The 17,395-nt window shown below is 52.6% G+C and overlaps 1 protein-coding gene across 1 annotated transcript in view; it reads left to right on the plus strand.

The window, feature by feature from the left end:
• The first annotated feature begins 110 nt into the window (after window positions 1-110).
• polr3glb (RNA polymerase III subunit GL b) overlaps window positions 111-17,395 on the plus strand; it is an 88,177-nt gene continuing 70,892 nt past the window's right edge. Inside the window, exons 1-4 of the mRNA XM_085978771.1 lie at window positions 111-229; window positions 1,483-1,620; window positions 4,432-4,561; window positions 12,402-12,470. Coding sequence (XP_085834897.1) covers window positions 1,507-1,620; window positions 4,432-4,561; window positions 12,402-12,470 — 313 coding nt within the window. The 5' untranslated portion in view covers window positions 111-229; window positions 1,483-1,506. The remainder of the gene's footprint in view (window positions 230-1,482; window positions 1,621-4,431; window positions 4,562-12,401; window positions 12,471-17,395) is intronic.

Below are 17,395 nucleotides of genomic sequence, written 5' to 3' on the forward strand. Positions count from 1 at the left end.
CCCCACCCCGTCACTGAGACCCCGCCCACCCCGTCATACACCCAGACCCCGCCCAGCCCGTCACTGAGACCCCGCCCAGCCCGCCCACTCCGTCACTGAGACCCCGCCCACCCCGTCATAACACCCAGACCCCGTCACACTGAGACTCTGCCCTGTCTCCGGGTGTGTGCGATGCGGGAGCCCGAGGCCTCGGGCCGGCGTTAGGCCCAGAGCCGGGAGTCCGGGCCCGGTGAGCGGAGGCGGCCCAGAGCGCTTTAGAGCCACTGTGAAGTAGTGTTTGAATTCAGTCCGGGTGGTAATTTGGGAAACCGGCGGGCAATCTGCGCACAGCAAGCTCCCACAACCAGCAATGTGATAATGACCAGATAATCTGTTTTTAGTGATGTTGGTTGAGGGCTGTTTTTAGTGATGTTGGTTGAGGGATAAATATTGTCCCCAGGACACCGGGGAGAACTCCCCCTGCTCTTCTTCCAGTAGTGGCCGTGGGATCTTTACATCCACCCGAGAGGGCAGACGGGGCTTCGGTTTAACGTCTCATCCGAAAGACGGCACCTCCAACAGCGGTCGGGGGTCTTCCGGGCGAGGGAGGTCGGCCGGCGCGCTCTCGGGCTGGTTGGGGGTGTCCCGGGTGAGGGGAGGGTGGTCAGGGGTCTCTTGGGCCGGTCGGGGGTCTCCCGGGCGTGGGGCGGGCGGTCGGGGGTGTCTTGGGCCAGTTCGGGGGGTCTCTGGGTGAGGGGAGGGCGGTTGGGGGTCTCCCAGGTGAGGGGAGGCCGGTCGGGGGTCTCCGGGCGTGGGGCGGGCGGTCGGGGGTGTCTTGGGCCGGTCGGGGGTCTCCTGGGTGAGGGAGGGTGGTCGGGGGTCTCCCGGGTGAGGGGAGGGCAGTCGGGGGTCTCTCGGGCCGGTCGGGGGTCTCCCGGGTGAGGGGAGGGCAGTCGGGGGTCCCGCGGGCCGATCGAGGGTCTCCCGGGTGAGGGGAGGGCGGTCAGGGGGTCTCTCGGGCCGATCGGGGGTCTCCTGGGTGAGGGAGGGTGGGTCGGGGGTCCTCTCGGGTCCCGGGCCGGTCGGGGTCTCCTGGGTGAGGGGAGGGTGGTCGGGGGTCTCTCGGGCCGGTCGGGGGTCTCCCGGGTGAGGGGAGGGCAGTCGGGGGTCTCTCGGGGCCCGGTCGGGGGGTCTCCCGGGTGAGGGGGAGGGCGGTCGGGGGTCCCGCGGGCCGATCGGGGGTCTCCCGGGTGAGGGGAAGGCGGTCAGGGGGTCTCTCGGGCCGATCGGGGGTCTCCTGGGTGAGGGGAGGGTGGTCGGGGGGTCTCTCGGGGCCGATCGGGGGTCTCCTGGGTGAGGGGAGGGCAGTCGGGGGGTCTCTCGGGCGGTCGGGGGTCTCTCGGGCCGGTCGGGGGTTTCCCGGGTGAGGGGAGGGCGGTCGGAGGCTTTGCTGGATGTGATGGCTCACTCTAATGCTGCTGCTTCTTTCCCCCCCCACCCTAGGCATGGAGTGAGGACCCGGCGACGATGAGCGGCCGAGGACGAGGCCGGGGGCAAATGACCTTCAATGTGGAGGTAGTGGGGATCGGGAAAGGGGAGACGCTGCCCCCTCCCACCCTGCAGCCACCGCCGCTCTACCCGGTGAGAGACCGCGCCGCGCCCGGGGTGGGGGGCTGAGGGGGTAACCAGAGCCTCGCCTAACCTTCAGAATAGATTTTTTTAAAGTCATATTCAGTGACTTGAAATCATGCTCACAGGTGGTGGACTGGACGCCCTTGTTACAAATGCTTATTTTTGCTGAATTAATAAAAGTGCCCCATATTACCACTCATGAAGACATCAAGCAATACTTTATAATGGGGAGTAAAAAGTAACGATTGCGTCCCATTACGCTGCCCGATAGCGCTGGTTCATTGAAGGTTTTACGTTGGTGTTTACGCAAATGAATTTTAGCGGCGCCTTGCAGCCTATCCCCAACCAGCGCAATTTCAAGCACATTTTTGGGCCCCGTTTCCTGATCACGTCCAAAGCTGAAACTGCACCTCGATTAGATCGCCCCTTAATCTTCTAAACTCGGGGGAATACAAGTCTAGTCTGTGCAACCTGTCCTCGGAGTTTAACCCTTTTAGCCCCCCGGGTATCATTCTGGTGAATCTGCGCTGCCCCCTCTCCGAGGACAAGATCTCCTTCCTGAGGGGCGGGGCCCAGAACTGAACCCAGTTACTCCAGGCGGGGTCTGACCAGAGCTCGGTACAACTGAAGCATCGCCGCCTCCCCTGTGTATTCCAGCCTTTCAACATAAGAACATAAGAATTAGGAGCAGGAGTCGGCCATTCGGCCCCTCGAGCCCGCTCCGCCATTCAATAAGATCATGGCTGATCATCGACCTCAACTCCACTTTCCTGCCCGATCCCCATATCCCTTGATTCCCCGAGAGTCCAACAATCTCTCGATCTCAGCCTTGAATATACTCGAGGACTGAGCCTCCACAGCCCTCTGGGGCAGAGAATTCCAAAGATTCACCGCCCTCTGAGTGAAGAAATTCCTCCTCATCTCAGTCCTCAATGGCCGACCCCTTATCCTGAGACTGCGACCCCTGGTTCTAGACTCTCCAGCCAGGGGGAAACAACCTCTCAGCATCTACCCTGTCAATCCCCCTCAGAATCTTGTATGTTTCAATGAGATCACCTCTCATTCTTCTAAACTCCCGAGAGTATCGGCCCATTCTACACAACCTCTCACCTTGAGATTTGAGATAAAGGCCCAGGCAGCCTTGTAGCGGGGTGCGCGTCGTGATGCCAAACACTGTTTGCTGTCGATGAACAGGCTCAAAGTCTAGTCACTGTTGTAAAGTAGCAAATGCGGCAGCCAATTTGCAACAGAGCAAGATCCCACAAAAAGCAACGTGACAATTACCAGATAATTTGTCTTTTAGTGATGATGGTTGAGGGATTAAATATTGGTCACGACACTGGGAGAACTTCCTGAACTTCTTTGAATAGAGCCACTGGATCTTTTATGTCTATCTGTATTATCTATATAAATTTGCCTTTTTGATTATTTTTTGACCCTGCCCACCAGCTTTTAGCGATTGCTGTACTTGAACCCCTAAATCTCTCGGCTCCTCCGCGGTTCCCAGCTTCTCGCCATTTAGATAATACTCTGATCGATCTTTCTTAGTCCAAAGTGGGTGGCCCCACGCTTGTGATCACAATATTAGGTTTCGAGTAAAGGACAAGGTAACATCAAGTGTAAAAATATTCAACTGGAGGAGGGCTAATTTCAGCGAGTTGAAAAGGGACCTGGCCCGGGTGGATAGGAATCGAAGATTGCAGGCAAAATGGGAGGCCTTCAAGGTGGAGAGGGTTGGAGTTTCAGAGTAAGGAAGTCTTGCTCCAAATGTACAGGGCCTTGGTGAGACCACACCTGGAGTACTGGGCACAGTTTTGGTCTCCTTATCTAAGGAAGGATATACTTGCCTTGGAGGCGGTGCAACGAAGGTTCACTAGATTGAACCCTGGGATGAGAGGGCTGTCCTATGATGAGAGATTGTGTAGACTGGGCCGATACTCTCTGGAGTTTAGAAGAAGGAGCGGTGATCTCATTGAAACATGCAAGATTCTGAGGGGGATTGACAGGGTAGATGCTGAGAGGCTGTTTCCCCCTGGCTGGAGAGTCTAGAACCAGGGGTCACAGTCTCAGGATAAGGGGTCGGCCATTTAGGACTGAGATGAGGAGGAATTTCTTCACTCAGAGGGTGGTGAATCTTTGGAATTCTCTGCCCCAGAGGGCTGTGAGTGCTGAGACTTTGAGTATATTCAAGGCTGAGATCGATAGATTTTTGGACTCTAGGGGAATCAAGGGGTATGGAGATCGGAGTTGAGGTCGATGATCAGCCATGATCTTATTGAATGGCGGAGCAGGCTCAAGGAGCCGAATGGCCGACTCCTGCTCCTAATTCTTATGTTATTATGAGATGGTTTGGATACAGAATAGACACATTCCCCCCCGAGGGGGAAAGGAAGGGAATCTAAAGCTTGAGCTTCCCGGATGACTGAAGATAGAGATTAAAATGAAACAATCAAAGGAGGTTTATGACAGATGTAAGGTTCATAATACAACAGAGAACCAGGCTGAATACAGAAAGTACAGAGGAGGACTAAAAAAGGGAATAAGAGGGGCAGAGAGCGTGTCTGAGAGTAGATTAGTGGGTAACAGCGTCAGAGGGGGCTTTGATGGCCAGTGCCCGGGGGGGTCGAGTGCTGTGTACCCAGAGTGTGGGGGAGGTCTGTAATGAGGGTCAGAGGGGGTAAGGAGTGTCTGTCTCCGGGGGGGGGGGGGGGTCAGGGGACGTTCTGCGCCCGGTGTCTGGGGAGATTGTCCTCCCGAGGATTGGGGACGTCCTCACCCCAGTTCAGTGCTGTTTCCCCTCTGACCCTCTCCGTGTCTCAGGCCCTAGAGTTCAAGGCAGTGCCCCTGCAGTCGGGCGAGGAGGCCGAGTACATGCTGGCGTTGAAGCAGGAGCTGCGGGGAGCCATGAGGAGTCTGCCGTACTACGTCAAACCTGCAGCACCAAAGAAAGGTACCGCGAGTGTTCGGTGTGTGTGTCCCGCGCGGCCACGCGGCCCTGTCACGCGTACCAGTGAGGGGCCCTTGGCCGCACCATCACTAAATAGCACCTTGTGGGGGGGTGTGAAGGCTGATTTGGAACTCGGTGACCAGCTCCCCAGACAGGCAAGGGGAGGCATCCAGGACTGACACATGGGGAGGAGGACTCAGCTCAGGTTCCCAGTTGCAAGGGTTTTGTGCAAGATGGATGTGCGTGTTAGTGTGAGAGTGTGCGTGCGTGTTATTGTGTGTGTTAGTGTGAGTGTGCATGTTATTGTGTGTGTTAGTGTGTGCGTGCGTGTTATTGTGTGTGTTAGTGTGAGTGTGCATGTTATTGTGTGTGTTAGTGTGTGCGTGCGTGTTATTGTGTTAGTGTGAGTGCGTGCGTGTTAGTGTGAGAGTGTATGTGCGTTATTGTGTGTTAGTGCGAGAGTGTGTGCGTGCGTGTTATTGTGTGTTAGTGTGAGTGCGTGCGTGTTATTGTATTGTGTTAGTGAGTGTGTGCGTGCGTGTTATTGTGTGTTAGTGAGTGTGTGCGTGTGTTAGTGTGAGCGTGCGTGTTATTGTATTGTGTGTTAGTGTGAGTGCGTGCGTGTTACTGTGTTAGTGAGTGTGTGCGTGCGTGTTATTGTGTGAGTGAGTGTGTGCGTGTTAGTGTGCGTGCGTGTTACTGTGTTAGTGTGTGCGTGTTATTGTGTGTGTGTGTGCGTGTGTTAGTGTGAGTGAGCGTGCGTGTTATTGTATTGTGTGTGTTAGTGTGAGTGCGTGCGTGTTAGTGAGTGTGTGCGTGCGTGTTATTGTGTGTGAGTGAGTGTGTGCGTGTGTGTTAGTGTGAGTGAGTGCGTGTTATTGTATTGTGTGTGTTAGTGTGCGTGCGTGTTACTGTGTGTGTGCGTGCGTGTTATTGTGTGAGTGTGCGTGTGTGTTAGTGTGAGTGAGCGTGCGTTAGTGTGAGTGAGCGTGCGTGTTATTGTATTGTGTGTGTTAGTGTGAGAGTGCGTGCGTGTTGTGTGTGTGTGTGTGTGTGTGTTAGTGAGTGAGCGTGCGTGTTATTGTATTGTGTGTGTTAGTGTGAGTGCGTGCGTGTTAGTGAGTGTGTGCGTGTGTGTTATTGTGTGAGTGAGTGTGTGCGTGTGTGTTAGTGTGAGTGAGAGTGCGTGTTATTGTATTGTGTGTGTTAGTGTGCGTGCGTGTTACTGTGTTAGTGTGTGCGTGTTATTGTGTGAGTGCGTGTGTGTTAGTGTGAGTGAGCGTGCGTGTTATTGTATTGTGTGTTAGTGAGTGTGTGCGTGCGTGTTATTGTGTGTGTGTGTGTGTGTGTTAGTGTGAGTGAGCGTGCGTGTTATTGTATTGTGTGTGTTAGTGTGCGTGCGTGTTACTGTGTTAGTGTGTGCGTGTTGTGTGTGTGAGTGTGTGCGTGTGTTAGTGTGAGAGTGCGTGCGTGTTACTGTGTTAGTGAGTGTGTGCGTGCGTGTTATTGTGTGTGAGTGTGTGCGTGTGTTAGTGTGAGTGAGCGTGCGTGTTATTGTATTGTGTGTGTTAGTGTGAGTGCGTGCGTGTTACTGTGTTAGTGAGTGTGTGCGTGCGTGTTATTGTGTGTGAGTGAGTGTGTGCGTGTGTGTTAGTGTGAGTGAGCGTGCGTGTTATTGTATTGTGTGTGTTAGTGTGCGTGCGTGTTACTGTGTTAGTGTGTGCGTGTTGTGTGTGTGTGTGCGTGTGTTAGTGTGAGTGAGCGTGCGTGTTATTGTATTGTGTGTGTTAGTGTGAGTGCGTGCGTGTTAGTGAGTGTGTGCGTGCGTGTTATTGTGTGAGTGAGTGTGTGCGTGTGTGTTAGTGTGAGTGAGAGTGCGTGTTATTGTATTGTGTGTGTTAGTGTGCGTGCGTGTTACTGTGTTAGTGTGTGCGTGTTATTGTGTGAGTGTGCGTGTGTGTTAGTGTGAGTGAGCGTGCGTGTTATTGTATTGTGTGTGTTAGTGAGTGTGTGCGTGCGTGTTATTGTGTGTGTGTGTGTGTTAGTGTGAGTGAGCGTGCGTGTTATTGTATTGTGTGTGTTAGTGTGCGTGCGTGTTACTGTGTTAGTGTGTGCGTGTTATTGTGTGTGTGAGTGTGTGCGTGTGTGTTAGTGTGAGAGTGCGTGCGTGTTACTGTGTTAGTGAGTGTGTGCGTGCGTGTTGTGTGTGTGAGTGTGTGCGTGTGTTAGTGTGAGTGAGCGTGCGTGTTATTGTATTGTGTGTGTTAGTGTGAGTGCGTGCGTGTTACTGTGTTAGTGAGTGTGTGCGTGCGTGTTATTGAGTGTGTTAGTGAGAGTGTGTGCGTGTTATTGTGCGTGTTAGTGCGAGTGTGTGTGTATGCACGCACGTGGGTGAGAGTGTGCACGTATTTTTTTATTCATTCATGGGATCTGGGCGTCGCTGGCGAGGCCGGTATTTATTGCCCATCCCTAGTTGCCCTTGAGAAGGTGGTGGTGATCCACCTTCTTGAACCGCTGCAGTCCGTGTGGTGAAGGTGCTCCCACAGCGCTGTTAGGGAGGGAGTTCCAGGATTTTGACCCAGCGACGACGAAGGAACGGCCGATATATTTCCAAGTCAGGATGATGTGTGACTTGGAGGGGAACTTGGAGGTGGTGGTGTTCCCATGCGCCTGCTGCCCTTGTCCTTCTAGGTGGAAGAGGTCACGGGTTTGGGAGGTGCTGCCGAAGAAGCCTTGGCGAGTTGCTGCAGTGCATCTTGTAGATGGTACACACTGCATCCACGGTGCGCCGGTGGTGGAGGGAGTGAATGTTTAAGGTGATGGATGGGGTGCCAATCAAGCGGGCTGCTTTGTCCTGGATGGTGTCGAGCTTCTTGAGTGTTGTTGGAGCTGCACTCATCCAGGCAAGTGGAGAGTATTCCATCACACTCCTGACTTGTGCCTTGTAGATGGTGGAAAGGCTTTGGGGAGTCAGGAGGTGAGACACTCGCCGCAGAATACCCAGCCTCTGACCTGCTCTTGTTGCCACAGTATTTATGTGGCTGGTCCAGTTAAGTTTCTGGTCAATGGTGACCCCCAGGATGTTGATGGTGGGGGATTCGGTGATGGTAATGCCATTTAACGGTGGTTAGACTCTCTCTTGTTGGAGATAGTCATTGCCTGGCACTTGTGTGGCGCAAATGTTATCTGCCACTTATCAGCCCAAGCCTGAACGTCGTCCAGGTCTTGTTGCATGTAGGCATGGACTGCTTCATTATCTGAGGAGTTGTGAATGGCGCTGAACACTGTGCAGTCATCGGCGAACATCCCCATTTCTGACCTTATGTTGGAGGGAAGGTCATTGATGAAGCAGCTGAAGATGGTTGGGCCTAGGACACCGCCCTGAGGAACTCCTGCAGCGATGTCCTGGGGCTGTGATGATTGACCTTTAATCACCACAACCATCTTCCTTTGTGCTGGGTATGACTCCAGCCAGTGGAGAGTTTTTCCTCCTGATTCCCGTTGCTAAGGGAATTGGGGGAGGAGAGAGCGGAAGGGCTTGCCATAATTTTCCAATCTTCCCTAGATGCGGGGGAGGTGCCTGAGGATTGGAAAGTGGCAAATGTGACACCATTGTTCACGAAAGGGTGTAAGGACAATCCTGGTAACTGTGTGCAGTTTTGGTCGCCTTATCTGAAGAAGGATGTTCTTGCCATGGAGGGAGTGCAGCGAAGATTCACCAGACTGATACCTGGGATGGCAGGAATGACGTATGAGGAGAGATTGGATCGATTAGGCTTATACTCGCTGGAGTTTAGAATAATAATAATAATCAACTTTATTGTCATTGTTAGTGCACAAGTGCAGTACAACGAAATGTAGGCTTGCGGCTCCCGAAATTCTAACCGGACTGGACAGACTGGATGCAGGAAGGATGTTCCCGATGGCGGGGGAGTCCAGAACCAGGGGTCACAGTCTAAGGATAAGGGGTAAGCCATTTAGGACAGAGATGAGGAGGAATTTCTTCACCCAGAGAGTGGTGAACCTGTGGAATTCTCTACCACAGAAGGCAGTGGAGGCCAATTCATTAAATATATTCAAGAAGGAGTTGGATATATTTCTTAAGGCTAAAGGGATCAAGGGATATGGGGAGAAGGCAGGGACAGGGTACTGAATTTGGCTGATCAGCTATGATCGCATTGAATGGCTCGAGGGGCCAAATGGCCTACTCCTGCTCCTATCTTCTATGTTTCTATGTTTACAGGCTGGTCAGTTTAACATCAATGGTGGGTAAAGTTTTAGAAACAATAATCAAGGAAAAAATTAACAGGCACTTGGAGAGGTTTAAGCTAATTAAGGAGAGCCAACACGGATTTGTAAAAGGCAGATCGTGTTTGACTAATCTAAGTGAATTTTTTTGATGAAGTAACAGAGGATTGATAAAGGGAATGCAATGGATGTTGTCTACATGGATTTTAGGAAGGCATTTGACAAAGTACCACATAGAAGGCTGGTTAACAAAATTGAGGCTCATGGAATAGGTGGGTCAGTGGCAGCTTGGATAAGGAATTGGCTTAAGGACAGAAAACAGCGAGTTGTGGTAAATGGCTGTTTTTCAGACTGGAGGATGGTAGACACTGGTATTCCTCAAGGGTCAGTGCTGGGGCCACTGCTTTTTTGATATATATAAATGACCTGGATATTGGAATACAGAGTAGAATTTCTAAATTTGCCGATGACACCAAACTTGGGGGTGTGGCAAACAGTGAGGATGATACCAATCGACTGCAACAGGACATAGAAAGGCTAGCAGAATGGGCAGACAAGTGGCAGATGGAATTTAATACAGAGAAGTGTGAGGTGATGCATTTTGGCAGAAGGAACAGGGAGAGGCAATATACACTTAATGGCAGAGTTTTACAGAGTGTGCAGGGACAGAGGGACCTGGGAGTTAATGTGCATAGGTCCCTGAAGGTGGCGGGACATATTGAGAGAGTGGTTGGCAAAGCATATGGGATCTTGGGCTTCATAAATAGAGGTATTGAGTACAAAGTAGAGAAGTGATGCTGAACCTTTATAAAGCGCTGGTTAGGCCACAACTGGAGTATTGCGTCCAGTTCTGGTCACCACACTTTAGGAAGGATGTGAAGGCCCTTGAGAGGGTGCAGAGGAGATTTACCAGAATGGTTCCGGGGATGGGGGATCTTAGCTACAAGGACAGGTTGGAGAAGCTGGATTTGTTTTCATTAGAGCAAAGGAGGTTGAGGGGTGATTTGATAGAGGTGGACAAGATTATGACAGGGTTTGGATAGGCTAGACGGGGAAAGGCTGTTCCCACTAGTTGATGGTACAAGGATGAGGGGACACAGATTTAAGGTTTTGGGCAAGAGATACGGGGGGGGAACGTGAGGAAAAACTTTTTTACGCAGCGAGTGGTGAGGACCTGGAACTCGCTGCCGATGGAAGTGGTGGAAGCGGAGACACTCGATGTTTTCAAGGGGAGACTGGATAGGCACTTGAGGGAAATAAACTTGCAGGGCTACGGGGATAAAGCGGGGGAATGGGACTGACTGGATTGCTCTACAGAGAGCCGGCACGGACTCGATGGGCCGAATGGCCTCCTTCTGTGCCATTATGACTCTGACTTCAGTTTTACTAGGGCTCCTTGATGCCACATGCGGTCAAATGCTGCCTTGATGTCAAGGGCAGTCACTCAACTCACCTCTGGAATTCAGCTCTTTTGTCCATGTTTGGACCAAGGCTGTAATGAGGCCGGGAGCCAAGTGGTCCTGGCGGAACCCAAACTGAGCATCGGTGAGCAGGTTATTGGTGAGTAAGCGCCGCTTGATAGCACTGTCGACGACACCTTCCACCACTTTGCTGATGATTGAGAGTAGACTGATGGGACGGTAATTGGCCGGATTGGATTTATCCTGCTTTGTGTGGACAGGACATACCTGGGCAGCTTTCCACATTGTCGGATAGATGCCAGTGTTGTAGCTGTACTGGAACAGCTTGGCTAGGGGCGCGGCTAGTTCTGGAGCACAAGTCTTCAGCACGACAGCCGGGATGTTGTCTGGTGTATGTGTGTTAGTGTGTGTGTTTGTGTGTGTGTGTTTGTGTGTGTGTGTTAGTGTGTGTGTGTTAGTGTGTGTGTTAGTGTGTGTGTTAGTGTGTGTGTGTTAGTGTGTGTGTGTTAGTGTGTGTGTTAGTGTGTGTGCGCGCGCGTATGTTAGTGAGTGTGTGCATGTTTGTGTGTGTGCATGTTAGTGAGTGTGTGCATGTTTGTGTGTGTGAGTGTCTAAGGGTTGTTCTCCTTGGAGCAGAGAAGGTTGAGAGGAGATTTGATCGAGGTGTTCAAAATCATGAGGGGACTGGACAGAGTAGATGGAGAGAAACTGTTCCCATTGGCGGAAGGGTCGAGAACCAGAGGACACAGATTTAAGGCGATTGGCAGAACCACCAAAGGCGACGTGAGGAAAAACTTTTTTACGCAGCGAGTGCTTATGATCTGGAATGCGCTGCCTGACGGGGTGGTGGAGGCAGACTCAATCGTGGCTTTCAAAAGGGAGTTGGATAAGTACCTGAAGGAAAGAAATTTGCAGGGCTCCGGGGAAAGGGCGGGGGAGTGGGATTAGCTGAAGTGCTCTTGCAGAGAGCCGGCACGGGCTCGGCGGGCCGAATGGCCGCCTTCTATGCTGTAACCATTCGATGATTCTAGGTATAGACCCCATCACCAGAACTGGGAAGAAATCAACATGTTTGTTTGGAGCCTGCCCTGAATTCTCAGCCATTTCACTTCCCCTCCCAAAGAATGATTTCAGACAAAGTGATTTGCAAGTATTAACCCCAACACCAAAACAAAAAGCAGTGATTGTATTCTTACCAAGAGCGCGGTGATGGAAGGCCCCAATATCCACGAGAGCAAGAGCAGTTATATAGCATGACAATCTTCCAACCTTAATGTGGGAATCCAGGCCCAGGGGGAAAGTGAATAAATGAGGGCCTGCTCAATTTCAATAATTGCAATCTTAACACAAGCACTGAACAAAATTAGAGATGCAGGAATAGAAACAGACTAGATGATGCAAACATCAAGAATCTGCTGTTGTACTGTGCATTTGCTGAATGGGTGCGATGAAGAGGGGCGGGAGGAGGCTGGTGTGGAGCAGAAACACCGGCACGGAGCAGTTGGGCCGAACGGCCTGTTTCTGTGCTGTAGACTCGACGTAACTCTATGTGAGCGACTGCGTGTTGGTGTGTGAGTGACGGGGGGTTTGGCGGGGGAGTTTGCTCAGCGTTGGCCAGTGTTCTCGGTGAGCGGGTCAGATACAGAAATGAACCTTGGGACACGGGCGCTAAAGACGACCTAACCATTGGTGAATGAAAGGGTCCTCGGCTGTGGTCAGGAGCAGGTCACCACTCGCAGACCACGCCGAGACTGCTGGGCGAAGCTTGATTCCAGTTGGCGGCGATTCCAGTCGGCAGCGATTCCAGCCGGCGCCGATTCCAGCCTGCGCCGATTCCAGCTCGCGCCGAGACGGGAGTTTCAGTCTGGATCCTGGTTCTCGAACCCTGCTTGTAGAATCACTCAGCACCCCCCAGACACAGTGCTGGACCAGTCACCTTCTGACCGGGTGCCTATTCTCTCTGTATTATGCTCTGTGTCACTCGCTCTGCAGGGCGGTGTGTGGCTGTGAACAGTTGCACCTATTAACAGTAACGGTAAGGCAGTGCGTGAGCTGGGTGAAGTACGCGGTTCACACTGACAGCTGGAATGGTCAGTTTAGTTCAACATGCAGCGATCGGAGGGACAGCTGTCTGGGCTTCTGCAAACTGTGCTGATGTGTTGTTGTCTCCACAGATATTGCTCGTTACTCTGATAAGTACCAGTCCTCCGGGCCAACTGACAACACCATCGAATGGAACCCTGGTGGGTGAGATGTCCTTTGTCCTCTGTTTGTTTCACCTGCTCCTGCTCCCTGTGTCTATTCATCTGGATCTAGGAAGGCAAATGGTATGTTGGCCTTCATTGCAAGAGGATTTGAGTACAGGAGCAAGGATGTCTTACTATAGTTATACAGGGCCTTGGTGAGACCACACCTGGAGTACTGTGTGCAGTTGTGGTCTCCTTACCTAAGAAAGGATATACTTGCCATAGAGGGAGTGCAGCGAAGGTTCACCAGACTGATTTGTGGGATGGCGGGACTGTCGTATGAGGAGAGATTGGGTCGACTAGGCCTGTATTCACTCGAGTTAAACGTATAAAATTCTGACAGAGCTAGACAGACTGGATGCAGAGAGGATGTTTCCCCTGGCTGGGGGGGGGGTTCTAGAACCAGGAGTCACAGTCTCAGGATACAGGGTAGGACACTTAGGACTGAGATGAGGAGAAATTTCTTCACTCAGAGGGTGGTGAACCTGTGGAATTCTCTACCACAGAAGGCTGTGGAGGTCAAGTCACTGAATATATTTAAGAAGAAGATACGTAGATAGATTTCTGGACACAAAAGGCATCAAGGGGTGTTATGAATCTTATTTCATGAGTCTTTCTTCATGGATCATAACACTGGACGGCCAGCTGGTGGCGCCGTCCAAGGAGTATAAATACTTGGGCGTGGGCCCAGCTTGCCCAGGACATTTTGTAAACAGGAACTAGTGAAAGATAACTAGACCTCCATGTTCTGAAACAAGTTGATTAAAGCCTTGCTTTATACTCGAACCAAGTGCGTAGTGAGTTTTATTACATCAAGGGGTATAGGGAGAGAGCGGGAATATGGTATTGAGATAGAGGATCAGCCATGATCAGATTGAATGGCGGAGCAGGCTCGAAGGGCCGAATGGCCTACTCCTGCTCCTATTTTTCTATGTTTCTATGCAGGATGGCATTGAGGCAGAGATTTCCTCTACCTAAAGCCATTGTCTTCGGTCCCCTCCACAAACTCCGTTCCCCAGTCACTGATGCCATCCCTCTCCCTGGCCGCTGTCTGAGGCTAAAACAGACTGTTCGCAACCTTGGTGTCTTGAGTTGACCCTGAGCTGAGCTTCCCGTATCCTCTCCATCACCGAGAGCGCCGACTTCCACCTCCGTAACATCGCCCGTCTCCACCCCGCCTCTACTTACTTGCTGCTGAAGCCCTCAACCTTGCTTTTGTTACATAAGAACATAAGAAAATAGGAGCAGGAGTCGGCCACTTGGCCCCTCGAGCCTGCTCCGCCATTCAATAAGATCATGGCTGATCTTGGGCTCAAAGCCACTTCCCCGCCCGCTCCCCATAACCCTTCGCTCCCTTATCTTGTAAAAATCTGTCTAATCTCCACCTTAAATGTATTTAATGACCCAGCCTCCACGGCTCTCTGGGGCAGAGAATTCCACTGATTTACGACCCTCTGAGAGAAGAAATTCCTCCTCATCTCACTTCTAAAAGGGCGACCCTTTATTCTAAAACTGTGCCCCCGAGTTCTAGATTCCCCCACGAGGGGAAACATCCTCTCTGCATCTACCTTGTCGAGCCCCCTCAGTATCTTATATGTTTCAATAAGATCCCCTCTCATTCTTCTAAACTCCAATGAGTATCGGCTCAACCTTTCCTCATAAGTCAACCCCCTCATCTCTGGAATTAACCTAGTGAATCATCTCTGAACTGCCTCCAATGCAAGTATATCCTTCCTTAAATAAGGAGACCAAAACTGTACGCAGTACTCCAGGTGTGGTCTCACCAACGCCCTGTACAGTTGTAGCAGGACTTCCCTGCTTTTATACTCCAACCCCCTTGCAATAAAGGCCAACATTCCATTTACCTTTTTGATTACTTGCTGTACCTGCATGTTAACTGTTTGTGTTTCATGCACAAAGACCCCCAGGTTACCTCCAGACTTGACTATTCCAATGCTCTCCGGCCTCCTACCTTGCACGCTACGTAAACTTGAGATCATCCAAAACTCTGCTGCCCCGTGTCCTAACTCGCACCAAGTCTCGTTCACCCATCACCCCCTGTGCTCACTGCCCCGTGTCCTAACTCACACCCAGTCCCGTTCACCCATCACCCCCTGTGCTCACTGCCCCGTGTCCTAACTCGCCCCGAGTCCCGTTCACCCATCACCCCCTGTGCTCACTGCCCCGTGTCCTAACTCACACCGAGTCCCGTTCACCCATCACCCCCTGTGCTCACTGCCCCGTGTCCTAACTCACACCCAGTCCCGTTCACCCATCACCCCCTGTGCTCACTGCCCCGTGTCCTAACTCACACCCAGTCCCGTTCGCCCATCACCCCCTGTGCTCACTGCCCCGTGTCCTAACTCACACCGAGTCCCGTTCACCCATCACCCCCTGTGCTCACTGCCCCGTGTCCTAACTCACACCCAGTCCCGTTCACCCATCACCCCCTGTGCTCACTGCCCCGTGTCCTAACTCACACCCAGTCCCATTCACCCATCACCCCCTGTGCTCACTGCCCCATGCCCTAACTCGCCCCGAGTCCCGTTCACCCATCACCCCCTGTGCTCACTGCCCCGTGTCCTAACTCACACCCAGTCCCGTTCACCCATCACCCCCTGTGCTCACTGCCCCGTGTCCTAACTCACACCCAGTCCCGTTCACCCATCACCCCCTGTGCTCACTGCCCCGTGTCCTAACTCACACCCAGTCCCGTTCACCCATCACCCCCTGTGCTCACTGCCCCGTGTCCTAACTCACACCCAGTCCCGTACACCCAGTCCCGTTCACCCATCACCCCCTGTGCTCACTGCCCCGTGTCCTAACTCACACCCAGTCCCGTTCACCCATCACCCCCTGTGCTCACTGCCCCGTGTCCTAACTCACACCCAGTCCCGTTCACCCATCACCCCCTGTGCTCACTGCCCCGTGTCCTAACTCGCACCCAGTCCCGTTCACCCATCACCCCCTGTGCTCACTGCCCCGTGTCCTAACTCACACCGAGTCCCGTTCACCCATCACCCCCTGTGCTCACTGCCCCGTGTCCTAACTCACACCCAGTCCCGTTCACCCATCACCCCCTGTGCTCACTGCCCCGTGTCCTAACTCACACCCAGTCCCGTTCACCCATCACCCCCTGTGCTCACTGCCCCGTGTCCTAACTCGCACCCAGTCCCGTTCACCCATCACCCCCTGTGCTCACTGCCCCGTGTCCTAACTCACACCCAGTCCCGTTCACCCATCACCCCCTGTGCTCACTGCCCCGTGTCCTAACTCACACCGAGTCCCGTTCACCCATCACCCCCTGTGCTCACTGCCCCGTGTCCTAACTCACACCCAGTCCCGTTCACCCATCACCCCCTGTGCTCACTGCCCCGTGTCCTAACTCACACCCAGTCCCGTTCACCCATCACCCCATGTGCTCACTGCCCCGTGTCCTAACTCGCACCCAGTCCCGTTCACCCATCACCCCATGTGCTCACTGCCCCGTGTCCTAACTCGCACCCAGTCCCGTTCACCCATCACCCCATGTGCTCACTGCCCCGTGTCCTAACTCGCACCAAGTCTCGTTCACCCTTCACCCCCTGTGCTCGCTGGCCTACGCCTCAATTTTATTCATCTTTGTTTTCAAATCCCTCCATGGCTTTGCCCCCCCTCCCTATCTCTGTAACCTCCTCCAGCCCTACAACCCTCCGAGATCTCTGTGCCCCTCACTGATTTCCATCGCTCCACCATTGGCAGCCGTGCCTTCAGCCACCTGGGCCCCGAGCTCTGAAATTCCCTTCCTAAACGTCTCTGCCTCTCTCTCCTCCTTTAAGACGCTCCTTAAAACCGACCTCTGACCAAGCTTTTGGTCACCTGCCCTAATATCTCCCTTGTGAGGCTCGGTGTCAAAATTTTGACTGATTTACGCTCCTGTGCAGCGCCCTAGGACGTTTTACTACGTTAAAGGTGCTATATAAATGCAGGTTGTTGTTGTCTCCTTTCCTATTCCCTCCTAGGAGTAACAGTCCATAAAAGCTGAATGACATTTGACACTCAGATGAATGGAAAGAACTGCACATTGATCAGAAATGATGTACGTATCTTGGTAACCTCCGCTAGCCCTACAGCAACCCCCTCGCCCACCCCACTGCCCCTGGACTTTCTGCTGCTCCAGCGTGTGTCCCCATCACCCCAGCATTGGCGGCCGTGCCTTCAGCCCCCTTTCGTCCCCACACTCTGGAATTCCCACCCTAAGCCCCGCCACCTCTCCTTCAAAACTGATGACTTTGACCCAGCTTTTGGTCGCCTCTTCATTAATAAGGACATAAGAATTAGGAGCAGGAGTAGGCCATTCGGCTGATCATTCAATGGCTGATCATCTACCTCATCTCCGCTTCCCGCCCAATCCCCATATCCCTTGATTCCCCTAGAGTCCAACAATCTCTCGATCTCAGCCTTGAATATACTCAACGACTGAGCCTCCACAGCCCTCTGGGGTAGAGAATTCCAAAGATTCACCGCCCTCTGAGTGAAGAAATTCCTCCTCGTCTCAGTCCTAAATGGCCGACCCCTTATCCTGAGACTGTGACCCCTGGTTCTAGACTCTCCAGCCAGGGGAAACATCCTCCCTGCATCTACCCTGTCAAGCCCTGTAAGAATTTTGTATATTTCAATGAGATCACCTCTCGTTCTTCTAAACTCTAGAGAATATAGGCCTAGTCTACTCAATCTCTCCTCATAGGACAATCCCCCCATCCCAGGAACCAGTCTGGTGAACCTTCGCTGCACTCCCTCTATGGCAAGTATATCCTTCCTTAGGTAAGGAGACCAGAACTGTCCACAATACTCCAGGTGTGGTCTCACCAGGGCCCTATATAATTGCAGTAAGACGTCTTTACTCTTAAACTCAAATCCTCTTGTAATAAAGGCCAACATAC

Source organism: Somniosus microcephalus, unplaced genomic scaffold (assembly GCF_052327205.1).
Source record: "Somniosus microcephalus isolate GS21.2 unplaced genomic scaffold, FLI_Smic_1.0 unresolved_chr7, whole genome shotgun sequence".
In the NCBI taxonomy this organism is placed as follows: domain Eukaryota; kingdom Metazoa; phylum Chordata; class Chondrichthyes; order Squaliformes; family Somniosidae; genus Somniosus; species Somniosus microcephalus.